The sequence below is a fragment of the Thamnophis sirtalis genome, unplaced genomic scaffold, assembly GCF_051295495.1.
Source record: "Thamnophis sirtalis isolate CommonGarterSnake01/CBP01778 unplaced genomic scaffold, rThaSir2_p1.2 scaffold_3, whole genome shotgun sequence".
NCBI classification, from domain to species: domain Eukaryota; kingdom Metazoa; phylum Chordata; class Lepidosauria; order Squamata; family Natricidae; genus Thamnophis; species Thamnophis sirtalis.
In genome coordinates this window covers 49655213-49669939 of record NW_028261383.1, presented here as the reverse complement: position 1 = coordinate 49669939, position 14727 = coordinate 49655213, and the positions used below count along the sequence as shown (strand labels likewise).

The 14727-nt window shown below is 34.4% G+C and overlaps 1 protein-coding gene across 1 annotated transcript in view; it reads left to right on the top strand.

Moving 5' to 3' along the window:
• RYBP (RING1 and YY1 binding protein) overlaps window positions 1-13469 on the top strand; it is a 63696-nt gene extending 50227 nt beyond the window's left edge. Inside the window, exons 3-5 of the mRNA XM_014056050.2 lie at window positions 1080-1256; window positions 1913-2008; window positions 9404-13469. Coding sequence (XP_013911525.2) covers window positions 1080-1256; window positions 1913-2008; window positions 9404-9656 — 526 coding nt within the window. The 3' untranslated portion in view covers window positions 9657-13469. The remainder of the gene's footprint in view (window positions 1-1079; window positions 1257-1912; window positions 2009-9403) is intronic.
• The last annotated feature ends 1258 nt before the right edge of the window (window positions 13470-14727 follow it).

The window sequence follows — 14727 nt, the reverse complement described above, 5'->3', positions numbered from 1 at the left end:
TCTGGGTTGATATCAGGAGGACCGTCCTGTCTGTACAAACTGCCAACCAGGGGAACAAGCTGTTACATGATTTGGCAAGTTCTCCTTCACTACCAGTCTCCAAGAAGTCATGTGTGATTGTATATACCTCAGTAATATCTGCTGTCAAATATTTTCACAAACTAAAAAGTTCCAAACAGTATTTTCATGAAAGAAAGATTTTTGAGCCCAGTCATTTTAGTAGAACACTTCATAACATTTCCAGTTCTGTTATATCCTTAAAAATCTGGTGATCAGAATGTAGACAAGAAAGAAACCATGACCTGAATCAAAGACTTTATGAATTTCGTTTTCTTACTCTTGGATTATAGGTTACTAGCTGCCACATAGCAGCTTACTTCTTATAGTGATGATGACTGGCCAATTTTATGTCTTTTGTTTGCAGAAATTCTAAAAAAGCCTTTCCAAATTGTAGTTTTCTAGTTGCTCTCAGCTTTAAGTGTCATTATTGTTATAACAATTATAGAAAATTACAGAAAGTGGCGTTCAGTATCAGTACCAGTTGGAGAGTGGTAGAGACATGACTTCTAATTATGACACTCTGAATGTATTGTTTGTCTTAACTTTGCTCTGATTGACAGACTAAGGAAGAAGGATTTATTCTGATTGATTATAGTTAAATGAGACATTACTAACTCTATTCTTGGTTGTTCAACAAAATAGCTGTCTCCATGTAAAGAAATAATGAAATAACTTTGAAAACATCATGGTATACAGAGTATGCATTAGCCCACAGAGTACATCTTCATATCTCCATATTTCAAATGAAATTATTACATTCATATATTTTTGAGAAATGTATGAGTGTTCTTCAAAACAAGCATGGGCTAGAATTCTATTTTAAATATGAGAGATGTTCAATATTTTGGTGAATGTAGTGTTTAAAAATTTTAGACATTATATTTTTGCTAATTAAAATTAAGCATTGCTTACTTTGATAAAACACTTCTTTTATTGATATTTTTTTCACCAGTTGCCCATTTGTTTTAATAAAGCCACCGACAATGAATATTCCTTTTTTATTTCCTCCCATCTTATAGGAAACCTAGGATAAATTCTCAGCTTGTAGCACAACAAGTTGCTCAGCAATATGCTACACCACCACCTCCTAAAAAGGAGAAGAAAGAAAAGGTGGAAAAGCAAGAAGAGAAAAAAACAGACAAAGAAAAAGAAGTTAGTCAAAGTGTTATAAAGAAGAATACCAACAAGAAGACTAAGTATGTTTCTGGATCACCCATTAAAAGTTGTGCTGACAAACTAATTTGTATCTGTAACTCTTATGCATTTGCATATCTGTTTTCCCAGTCTTGAAATTCCAGACAGCTTGATATTTTTTGAAGAATTCTTAATCCTAATTTGCAATGGTTTCTAAATTGTGATCCCACAGTAATTATCTCCTTCCCTTTGTCAACTCTACCACTTAATTCAAGTTACATGATTTTTTCCTGGATGCTGCCCTCATTTTACAGTTACATGGCATGTTAAATTTCCCCATAATAGAAAGAAATACAATTCTTGTTAAAAACATTAGAATGAATTTATTTTATTTTCTTCTCCACATGACTTTATTGATCTACTCTCATTGATTTCATAGATGAATAATGCATAAAACCTGCATTAATTATATAAAGATGTATCTTTTTATGTATGTGTGTATACACACACATATATGTATGTATATATGCATATGTATGTATGTAGATGTAGTTGTCTGTGTATGTATGTATATACGTAGATACACACACACACACACACACACACACACACACACAAAAGAAGGTTTACCTTTAGGTTACCAATTATCCCAGTTTCAGGAATGATATTCCCAGAATACCAGTATATTTATAATGTATTGTTAACTTTTCTTTTTCAGGCCAAAGTCAGATATTGTGAAAGATCCTCCTAGTGAAGTAAACAGTATACAATCTGGAAATACAACAAAGACCAGTGACTCAAATCACACCTCAAGGTAACTTTTTAATATAAAGAATTGCTCGATTATAAGGTTATGGAAGTACAGGAACTTTTATTTAGTTTTTTTCCCCTGCAAACCATCCTTTAATTTACCATTTTGAGGCTTGTGATAATATTTGTGATAATGCTTCAAATCTTATTTGAAGTGTTTCTGTTTCATTCTATTTCATTTCACACTTAGAATATATAATAAATTAAAATGTGAAATATTAACTTGTGCTAAATCGTAAGTGAGCATTTTGTAACTATTGCATAATCATCAGGGATGACCTGACCTTTCAATTGCAATAAACCAGATTATCTTTTAGAGCATTATGTGGATAACCTGTCCAAGTCTACATTGTTGATCCACATCAAAGTCTAATTAATACCTAATTTGTAGTTCCTGGGATTTAGAGATTGCTAGCCAGATTAATAATGACTTTGTTATTACAAGATCAGCCATCCTATAAATTTTGATGAGTTCTTTGATACATATCCCATTGGATATTATTGGTTTCTTAGCATAATGAGAAAAGGTAGTCCCATTTTTTAAAGTTTGGGTTGAATGCCTATGTATAAACATGGTATGTAAATAAAGTTCATATATTTGTTTAATTCCATTCCTTCTTTAGTAACTTAGAGTAGGAGCTAATCCACTGTAGGCTGAGGTGGCTAAAGACTCTTATTCTAGTATTACATCCTTGATAAGGAAACAAAATCCATTATTCACTGTAATACAGGTAGTCCGCAATTTACAGCAGTTCATGTAGTGTTGTTCAAAGTTACAACAGCACTGAAAAAAGTGACTTGCGACTGTTTTTCACACTTACAACCATTGCAGCATCCCCATAGTCACATGATCAAAATTCAAATACTTGGCAACTGACTTATTTATGATGGTTGCACTGCGTCATGTGATCACCTTTTGTGAATTTCTGACAAACAAAGTCAATAGGGAAGCCAAATTCACTTAACAACCGTGTTATTAACAATTGCAATATTCACTTTAACAACTGTGGCAAGAAAGGTGAAGAAAAATTACTTAACAAATTTCTCGCTTAACAACAGAAATTTTTCTTTCAATTGTAAGTTGATATATATATGTATATATGTGTGTGTATATATATATATATATGTGTGTGTGTGTGTGTGTGTGTGTATGTGTGTATGGATGTATGTATGTAAATATATATATGTATGTATATGTGTATATGTGTGTATGTGTATGTATGTGTATATATATATATATATATATATATATATATATATATATATATATATATATATATATATATATATATATATATATATATATATATATATATATACACACACACACACATACATACACACATACACACATACACACATATGTATATGTATATGTGTGTATATATATATATATATATATATATATATATTTAAAGTCACAACCCCTGCTATGCCCAAATATGGGAGGAAGGTCACACTTCCATTCTCTATCCTTCGGCTCGTCACAAGAGACCATCCAGACAGAAACCCAATATTTTTTACTGTTGCCTTTTTGTTACATTTGTTATATTTGTGCTGATAAATTTATTTATCAGCACAAATATAACATATATATATAATATAATATTATATAATTTTTATATATAATATATATAATATATATATTTATATATTTATATTTATATTTATAAATATATATATAATATATTTATATAATATATATATATATATGTTATATTATATAATATATAATATAACATATATATATATATATATATATATATATATATATATAACATTTGCTTACTACAAAAAAGAATAGTGCAATCATTTTCTTATTTGTTCTTATTTGGAAAATAGAGAAAGAAAATAAAGGCAATTGTATCATAATTTAATTTGGAAGAGAAGTTACAAAATACGTGTTACAAAGATTTTGTATAATACAGCTATTAGTGTCATTTAAATATCTAAATTCATTATGAAACAAGTATATAGTAGCCGACCAAAATGGTAACATCTTACGTAATTTAAAGGCTTATTTCAGTTGATAAACTAAATTTCCAGTACCTAATTTCTTCAGGAGGAACTGCCATTGCAGTTTGCCTTTCAGGGAAACCCCTGCGCTAACAATTGTACAATTTCATTATATAGAATGAAAATATTTTAGCATTATGCAGGACTGGATGTTCCTTTTGTTTATAATCTTTTAATTCAGTTCTGTGCAACTCATCAAGTACTGCAAATCTTTATTCGATTTAAGGAGAGGTGGAATAGTCTTTGCATTCTTTCTCTGTCATTTTTTCTGCCTTTTTGACACAATTTTTAGATATTCTATCTACTTAAGCCTGCAGTAAATGCACCCCTTCTTTAGCTCTCCCTGTTGCCTTAAGGATTGCTGCTAAACTACCTAGACAGTTTAGAGGCTGATACTGAACTATTCAAGCCCTGGCTTGAAATTCTATCTCTCCCATAAAATGAAAGCAGACTTTCTTCAGCCAGCATTTCCATCAGGTCTAAATTTCTCAAAATCAAAACAAATAAGATACAGCTATTTGGATTTTCTGAAGCATCACAACTAGATTGAAACTGTCTGTTGTAACGACTCTGAAAACAAAGATGGATGATAGAAGATTTGAGAATACAAAATCCATAAATGTTTTGGCAAAAAATCGTCGTTGAAATAAGAGAAATAGGCAAGCAAGGTTTAGGACAATACAAGCAGAATTGTTTTCTTTGCTGCCATTTTGTTACCTTTAAAAGTTACTAGCCAACCTGGCTCTTGTTGGGGAATTCTTTCAGAGAGACTTCCTTACCTAAACAGAGGAATAGAATGGCCAAAAAAGCAATGGCAGCAGGAAAGATCTCTGACTTCCTGCCAGGTTTCCCTTGTATTTCCTTGTGGGAATCTGATAGGGAGTAGATTCCATTCCATTCCAGCAGGCAGCTAAATGGCTTCTGCTGTTTAGGGAAGGGAATGAGAAAGTGCAAGAGTGGCTGGAAAACTATCCCAGAATGTTGCAAATGAAGATCAGGTGACCACAAGTGCAGTCAGTGGTGTATTAACTATTAAGCAGACTAAGTACGTCCTTAGGGCACCACAAAGTTGAGAAAGAAAAAAAAAACAAGATTTGTACAGTATGTACAAAGGATGGGGGCACCAAGATTTGTCAGTGCTTAGGACATCAGTGAGCTTTCACCTGCCACTGGGTGCAGTATGAGCCAGTAGCATTGAAGCAGCCATAAGTTTTCCAAATTTAATTCCCTAGCAGTCATTGGTCCCACGTTTTGGATCATTTTGTAAGTTAGCCCATTTGAACTGCTTTGGTTCAAAAATTGTTGCCCTATGATGTACAATTTTGCCCAGTTAAAGATCATGACAACACAAATACATAGATAGGCTTGAGATATTTTTAGATTGTCCTGTCAATTTGTAGTCTGCTCTAGTGTTACTGCTAGAATTATTAAAAATGAAACTTTGTTCATTCCACAGTATGAAGGAATTGGTTAATTTGAAATGTTTTGTTTGAGAGCTAAGTGAATAATTTGGGAAGAACCATCTAATAATATTTACTTAGGCTCAGTAGAGCAAGATGGGATTTGGGAGACTTAACCCTTTGAATCAAATCATCAGTTGCATCCAATTAATAGCAGCACTTTATAGAACTTAGACTTATATAATTCTTCACAGTGCTTTACACCCCTCTCTAAGCGGTTTACAAAGTCAGCATATGCACTCTTAACAGTCTGGATCCTCATTTTACTGACCTTGGAAGAATGGAAAGCTGACTCAACCTTGAGCCAGTGAGAATTGAACTGCTGGCAGTCGGCAGAATTAGCCTGAAATACTGCATTCCCCATGGTGTTGACGGGAGAGTCCAGGATGGGTTATTCTAGCCTGTTAACTCGTTGACTGAATTGAAAGTCTGAAGACACACCTCCCTGATAACGGTCCTCAGTCTTTCAATTCAGTCTCAGCTCGCAGGACGTAGACTTGAGCTCAGGGCTTTGAGTTATCAATGTTTTGATAGTGTAATTTAGGTTTTTCTCTGGATTAGTACTAGATAGGTGTAGAGAAATTGGAGTAAATTGTTGGAGCCGCGGAGGTGTTTTTGTGCTCATTGGAGCCTGCTAAGGTGTTATTTTTACTGCCTCAGCAGAACGCTTCAATTGCACTACTATTTAAAGCCGCTGTCAGTTGTGGCGTGGCTTCAAAGGCTACCAATGATTCCAGCAATTGAGGCAAGTGACTTCGAAGCTCCTTTCTACACGGAGTAGCTTGGAAAAATAGAGTTTGTTGGCACTCCTTGAAGGCTATGGAGGTCTTTTTGCTGCCTCAGCAGCAGACACGGCGGTTTTCCACGCTTCAATTATGCCCACCATTTTCAAGCCGCTGTCAGTTGCGGCTCAGATTTAATGGCTGCCTGGCGATCCCTGCAATTGCAGCCAGTGGCTCCGTAGCTCCATTCTATAGCAGAGCAAAGATAACAGATTGGGAAGCCACAGCCACTGTACCACCATGGCTCTTAATCCAGTGATTCTGTGGGTTTTGTACATAATTTAATTTAATAAATTATGTACCACTTGACTTTTAGCAGATCTGGGCTGATTTAATTTACATTAGTTTGATCAACTCAAATCAAAGCTAATTCAGTGTAGTGGTTAAGATCCACTGTCTGAAATCTATGGTGCACAAACAGCTATCTCCCAATTTCTCTTTCTATAGTATCTTAAACCTTAAGATGTTGCCATGACTTCTTCTCAAACTGCTTTTATCTCTTCAACCAGCTCTTCCCTATTGATTACAAATATGAGTAGAGAATCTAGGATTAAAAACAGGACTAGGAAAACAGTCAGCAAGATAAAGAGTAATTTCAAGATCTTCCTCTTGTTGGCACAGTTGTTTTTCTAACAGATTATTTGGTAGTTGAAATTTCCCGTTATTATTGTATGTCTCCTTTTGAGATTCTGTAACTTGCCCAGGTTTGCCCATGTTCTTCCTTGATAGTCTGTAGCACACCATCATAATAATATCTTTTGTTTCCCCTTCCTACGGTTCTTACCCAAATGCTTTTGTCAGGAACCTTATGCTCCAATTTCTGGCTCTCAGTATATGTGTGCATTTCTTTCATACGTAATGTCACTTCTAGTCTGCTTTTGTTTGGCCCATTCCTGTTGAGTTAGTTTTATTTATACTTATGAGTATTATCCCAGTTTCATAATTCTTGTTTTCCCCTGAATTATGCTACTAGATTATTGCTTCATCCTCCTAGACAGTTTATCACAGTGCCTTGGAGGTGCTCTTGATCTTTGCAAATAGGTTGGAATAGGCACTTAACAGGAGGGGGTTTATTCAGTGGCTTCAGAAAGGCATAGACTCATTAAACATCATGTTAATAAGCCTCTGCTTAAGTGGTGAATACCTCCCTATATTGTCTTAGTAATATATCTAAATTATAATATCCCCTTGTGCATTAATATTGCAATTGACTATTATGAATTTGTGTTTGGGTCTCTGATTTTGCTATAAGAATGGAACTGCATTAGTTCACATTGGCCTCTGAATCACACTTTGTTTTCAAGCATTTTTCTTTCTGGTGAGATTCAGGTTATATGACAGAATATAGATTGAAGGCTGATTTTTAACAATGAAACAGCCTGTTTAACCTGTCAAGAGAGGCACTGTAGGACTTTGATTTCTTTGATTATCTTTGCTCTTTCAGCAGCATAGAGAATTCTCAGATTTCATTAAATCATTGGTGAATGTTTTGCCATGGGTTGGGTTAAGCTTGCCCTGAAATAAATGCCTCATGGTTCTGTGTGCTCCCTAGATTTACCTTTGTTGCTTCATTAATTCTGGCTGTATTGGACTAATACTCAATAGACCCTGCACAAAGTTTTTTGAACCGTAATTTGAAATTTTACCATGCATATATGATGACAGCAGCATATAAAGTGTATATCAAAATACACTCAACAATTTATTATATAATTATATAAATTAATTGTTCAACTGGTTGCCAGTTTCTTCTAAACATTTGTTTACTTGTTTAACTTGTAACCTTTGAACATTTCTAAGTACAGTAACATTTTCTCTGAAAAAAAATAAGAAAATTGTGATTGGCCTATGCAACTAACATGCGGTGGACTCGGTATAGAAAAACAACCTTTCTTCTAAGTTTTCCATTCATCCCATTTGTTATGTTATAAACTAACAGAAAAATCAAAGTTCATCTGATCACTGCCACCAAATTATTTCAGATGTTACTTCATTAATGTGGATAATGAGAACTAATGTCCACATTCCTTGCTTCCTGGCAAAAGAATATTGAGCTTGACCTTTTGCTAGCTCAAGTGGATCATGAGTTGTATCTCACTCTGTCAACTCTGTAAAATACTTTTGCAACTATCTGAATAAATAATAGTTGCTTTGAGCATTTTAATTTTTAAAGCTTTGTTTCTGAAATAAGCCTTTACTGTCTCTTATTTTGTTTGTTAAAAGGAGCCATTCATGTTTGCTCAAAATCTTCCTTGTTTTTTTCCCCTTTCTGACATGATAATGGAGAGTTTGTTTAATTTCCCAAATAATGAACAATATCACTTTGTAAAGTTGTGAACTGAATGTTTTTCCATATGTGAATGTGAGCCAATGCTTTATTAATCGGTTTAATTGCTTTACATCACAGCACAAATCTAAGATTGCACTATTCTAATGCCTTTTTTAAAAATTGTGCAGTTCTGTTGGGCAATATTTGTATTTCGTAGCTTGTATTCAGCAGTGCATTCAGAAAAGAGACTTATAAGCCATTTTTAGAAGGTCATGTGGGGTTTTTCTCCTATGCATTCCAGCAGTTGGGAATGATGCCAAATTTTACTGGCATTCATACATTTGCAACAATTTAGAACCTGACCCTTTACATTGCCATGTGCAGATGCTTTTTTTGTTCTACAAAATTGCACTTTCAGGGGCTTAAGAGGCTGAAGGATTTCAAGCACAGAATTTTTGTATTCCAAAAGGGACTCTCAAAAGTTTCCTTGATACCTTTGTATCTTTAGCATATTACTATACTTCTGGCTGAATGCAACAGAGAATAATTTCCTACGACTCCAGAGCTCAAAAATTGATTCCCAAAGTACATTTACCCATTGGGATTTGAAAATGCTGCTATTATAGACTTTTTAGACTAAGCGTTTAAAGACAGCAAAAGATCAGATGTTGCAGGGACTGGGAGGGATAAACAGTGTTTGTTCCTTTTCCTTTTTTAATGTAGAACATCTGCAGTTTTTAGAATTCTTATGTGTAAGCTGAATAAAAGTATCTTAGCAGAAGGCTCATCTATTATTTATATTCCAAGTTGCTTCTGTTGTTATCATTGTTGCTGCTGCTATTACTACTCTTTTATTGTTGTTGTTGTTGTAGACCCAGACTGAAAAATGTGGACAGAAGTACCGCTCAGCAGCTGGCAGTCACAGTAGGGAATGTCACAGTAATTATCACAGACTTTAAAGAAAAGACTCGTTCTTCCTCCACATCTTCATCCACAGTGACCTCCAGTGCTGGATCTGAACAGCAAAATCAGAGTAGTTCGGGCTCCGAGAGCACAGACAAGGGCTCATCCCGCTCTTCTACGCCAAAGGGCGACATATCGGCAGTCAACGATGAATCTTTCTAAGAATTGCACATGGAATTGTGGGAAACTTATGAAATCAGGGTATGAAATTCAAATATTCCACCTGTCCACCAGGACAACCTGAGAAAGCTGCCAGTGCCACCTCCTCTTCCTTTTCTCCTTGTGCTTCAACATGCTTTTTGGATATCCTTCCCTTAATTGATGACACCTGGACGCTTTGGTCTCACTGTGGGCATCTGGCTACCAAGGAATTTCGCACCCTGAGAATTACTTTCTGATGTTTATGTATTCCATTGTTTTATATGATTTTCCTAACAATCATTTATAGTTGGATGTGCTCCTGACTCTACTTTTTTATAAATCTGCTGTGCACAGTTTTTCCATGAATCTTACCACCAATTTTATTTTTGTTTTGGGTGAGGGAATGTGATGTATGGGTAAGGGCGGGCTTATAGAAGGCTTTTTATTTATTGTATTCACAAACTTCATTCTCTCTTGTTTGTTCAGCATATTTTTTGAGTTCAAATCTCCCTCTTCCAGTTATACTGTGTACTATCAGTTTTGATATAAATTATATATATATAAATATATAAATATATATATAAATAAAGTATATATAGGGTTATTTGAAACCAATACATGGAAACGCTGGTGCTTGAAACACTGTGAAGCTAAGCAATTTAAGATCTGGGACAGCGAGTGCCGTTTGGCAAGTGCTGAAACCCAACCGGAACCAGTCTTAGATCAACAAAGTGTTCCCAGAGGTTCTAACAGAAACAGGACCTGGTTTTTCTCTTGTGCTTTGGCTGAAGAGTACTGGACAAAAATAGATATCTATTTTCTTATTTTCTGTTCTTTTTGAAATCCAAAAGGTGCTCCAAGTCATTGCATTTCCAGTTAAAGTATCGGAAAACAATAAATTTCTAGCCCTTTCCTACCTGTGTACCAATTTTAAAAACAATGAACAACTCCAATTTCAAAATGCTTAGTATTAATGTCCCTGATGACTGCACATTAACACTGCCTATTTTGAATAACAAATCTCATTCTCTTATTATCCAGATTTATATTGGTGATGGGAAAAGATTTTTGAATATCAGTGGGGAAATGTCAGACAGCTTTTATAATAGAAGGCAGTCCAAGGCCTTAATAAATAAGTGCTCCCCTTATAATAACATGAACCGAGATCTATTGTCACATGAATTGTTTTCAGTTCAAATCTTCTATATGTGACTCTGCTTTATTGTTAGTAATTTAATTCATTTAATTCCATTTCCTTAGGATTATCAGTGCTTAGACATGTCTCTCTACCATAACTTGGTCTGAGAGCAAAAGTTGTAAAGACATTTTTGTACTAATAAGGGAGCATCAGAATGGCAAATAACTTCAATTTTTGTTTCGAAAACTATTCTGAGATTGTTTACTTACAGATCCAAACTCTATTGCAGTTTTATCTAGCTGGTATGTTTTTCTGCTTAAAACACTAGAAAGAAGATGGAACACTTAAAAAAAAATCTTCAAACTCTTATTGTGTGCTTTTTAGGTGACCCAGAGTGCTTTGCTATACTTTCAGTAACCATTTTTTAGTTTTGTCACAATGATTTCCATGTAGGTTTTCTCAAGGGCCACTCAGCAGAACTTGGTGCTAGACAATTACTGTACTCATTTCTTGTTTGAATAATATAAATTATTTCTGTTCTAGAGAGGCATGAAATGGTTATGTTTTATCAGTTTAAAGCCACAAACACAAACTTATTTTATATCAGTCTGAAAATTTTAACCTATGCTTAACTGAATAAAGTAATTCTGCTCAAAGAGGTAGAGTAGCAGAGCAGTGCCTTTGCAGCTGCATCTATTTTGATGAGTTTCTCATTCAGTTGTTCTTATATCCTTTTTTTTTTGAAAACTTATTTTTAAAGTATTTATTGAAAAATAAAAAAGAACCAAAGGAAAAACAGATGTTTCTTAAGCTCTGATAATACAATATTATCGTAGTTTTTAATAGTCCACATCAATCCACATTTTAACATTGGTAAACATTCCTTTTACAAGTTTGACTATTCCTTTAAAGGATCTCAGGGAGGGTAAATTGGTCAGCCATAATTTATTTTTGGAGAAAAATAATAATTTTTAGAGATGTTTTCAACTTAGTCCCAGATATGTGTGATTTGCACAGATTTTTTTAAAAAGAAACTTACATCTAAATTAATTAGGCTTGATTGCATTTAGCTCCTTCCCAGCAAAGACCCAATCTCTGAGCATGTCTGCTGGAAGTTCACCAGTATATACAAATGGTGTGCTTCCCTCTGTGGCTTGCTAGAATACGGCCTTGGTTGAAGTGGGGGGAGAGCAGTGTGCGTGTTTAAGAAAACCAGTTACAGCAGATACCACCCTCCAATCATTGCTGCTCCATTCATTTCCAAGGTGGCTTCTCATAGGCTGTCATTCCAGTGGGTAAGCAGCAGGGGTTAATGGGTTCTTCCTTATGAAACCTGTCCCTTAGGTTAGGGAATAAAAGCTTTAACCATAATGAGCTGCTCATTGGCTTACCAATTCAGTGAAATCCTCTTTGGGTTTTCTTTTTCCTTTTTTCCCCTATGTGTGCCTCTGTGCTATATTATCTTGTTAGAATAAAGTATGCAAATCCATCTTTGGCACAAGTGGAGTGATTGAAACTGCATTTGGCTGAAATTGTCAGCTAAGCATTCAAATTTTCTTGGGCCACATTTTTTACCATTGTGTTGTAACCAAGAAAACACCTTTTTTTTAAAAAAAAAAGCATGAGATTTAAAAATTGGATTATCTTAACTTCCTTCATTTCATTTAACTATTCAGTAGTTGGAGAGCATGCTTTAAAATATTAGTGTATAAGAAGGGCCAGAAACGCTTTGTAGCCAGTGGCACAGAAAGCAGGTAAGGAAAAAGCACAGTGTTACATTTTCAAAGTTAAATTTTTACATACACACATGCACACCCATACACATCCATACACACAACAGGTTGCTTGACTTCCTCTGTTTGAATACTTTAAATATGTCATGCAAAGAGAACAATGAAAAGCAAAAATGTTTAAGATGGGCAGTTTTAATTGAAAGCATTTTGCTTCTTCAAAATCAGTTTCTATTTTAAAACTGGGCAGTGGCTATATTCATAGAAATACATCTGCCTTACCAGTACCATTTCCAGTCTACTTTTTAAAAACTGTTACCATAAATTATTGAAGTTATTACTTGCTGACTATATAACCTTTGCTTGTATGTAACTGAAAAAAAATGATTTGAGAGCCAACATTTACAATACGACAATGGAGCTGAACAGTTTTTAATGCGCAAGCAGTTCTGTTCTTGTGTATGACTTGTAACCTTAATTTACTGTGTAAAGATGGTTACATTATTTCTTTAGCTTTGTTTGTTTGGAGACAAATAGAGAATGCTTGTTTAAGTATGTCAAAACATAATTTTATCTTGTGAATTTTTATGTTAATGTATTATACGAGCTATATTTTTCATTTGCCCAGAAAGACAGCTTGTATAACGCTTTGGAAGTTTTCTGCTCTGTAAAGTCTTTAGAGCTGACAGTCCTGTTAGGTTTGTTTTTAATCTTCATGCTAAAAGTGTCAATGGTGATTTTGTGAACTGGTCAGAAAAATTCACAGGTCTTAAATGTTTTCGGGAAATTTATATTGGACACTGCTCTTTGTCTAGCAAATAAAAGATGTTAATATATTCCTGTTACCGGCATGTGCACGACTGTTATTAGAAGCCACTTTATCATTTTCTTGCTTTAAATAGAAATGTCTATTTATGAATTCTGCTTGTAGTTTTTTCACAAATAAAATAGTAACATTTAATTAAATCTGATTTTCTAGTCTTTGATGTTGAGGAAAGGGCCAAGTCAGTTTGCTGTGCTAGTATATTTCTAGGTAAACTTTTAATTTTATTTTACATGTTTAACATGACATTTATATATGAACAGTATGCATGTTTTAGGGTACTGATGATCCAGATAAGCCATTTATATTAACACTTTTTTTTTCTTGCACTTGATCATATCCATGAAGTGCCAAGCTTGGAAATGTGTACTTTTTCATTCTTTCCAGCAAAATAATATCTTTTACTAATACTAATATATTGGGACATGTATTAACCAAACATGTTCCTTGTTGAATCTAATGTTCTAGCAGATTATTAATAGCCACAAGTTTCTATTGAAGTGGATATTCTCCTCAAGTTGTATAGAAAAAAATCATTATGGTAAAAGATTTGTGAAACCCTGTACCTAGAATGAAAAAGTCATGAGGCACTTACATGTTCAATTGTTTAAATATATGTGGGAAAAACTGATAAATTTAAATTTTTGTTCTTTGAAACAATGTATCTAGTTAGTTCAAACAGTTGAGACTCTAAGAATGAAGCTACAGACAATCTGGATCAGGGGTGTTAAGCTGGCGGCCTACGGGCCAGATGCGCCACACACAGGCCACATCCACCCCAGCTCCGCCAAGGGGGAAAACATCATGATATGTCACATGAAGGCAATGTGACACCACAAGTTTGACACCCTTGGTCTAGATTGATTTGACCATTGTTTCTCCTGTATATCCTGTCAAAACTGCCAATTCAGACTTTGAACTCTCGGGGGAATTACTCTCTTTACAGGGGCAGAATTGTATAAAGTATAAATCATTAAACAATGAGTTTGTCATGCAGAAACATCATTGGGGATCTGAAGTTTGTTTCTGCTGAATTGTTCTAATGTACATGACAGTTTTCAGCTATTAAAGTAATTTGTGGAAATTTATGTAATTTTGAGCTTGGTTGTTTGCTTGCTGAAATTTTGTTACCTGACATCTTTAATGGCAGAAAGGAGTGGGATTTGCTTTCGGCTTATATATAGTATCTTGCCCTGAGGTTGGTGGCGGTGTTGCTTCCTCGCTGGTTTCTTGATTAGGCTGCTGTTGTTTACTGCTTGGTTGAGTTGGTTTTTCCTCGATTAGAATATTGTTTACTGCTTGTTAAATCTGGTGTTGATCCCTATTTATCTTGGTGTTGATGACTGGAGAGGAGGCAATCTGGTTGTTTTGGGGTTTGTTTTAGTTTCTCTTTTTGTGTGT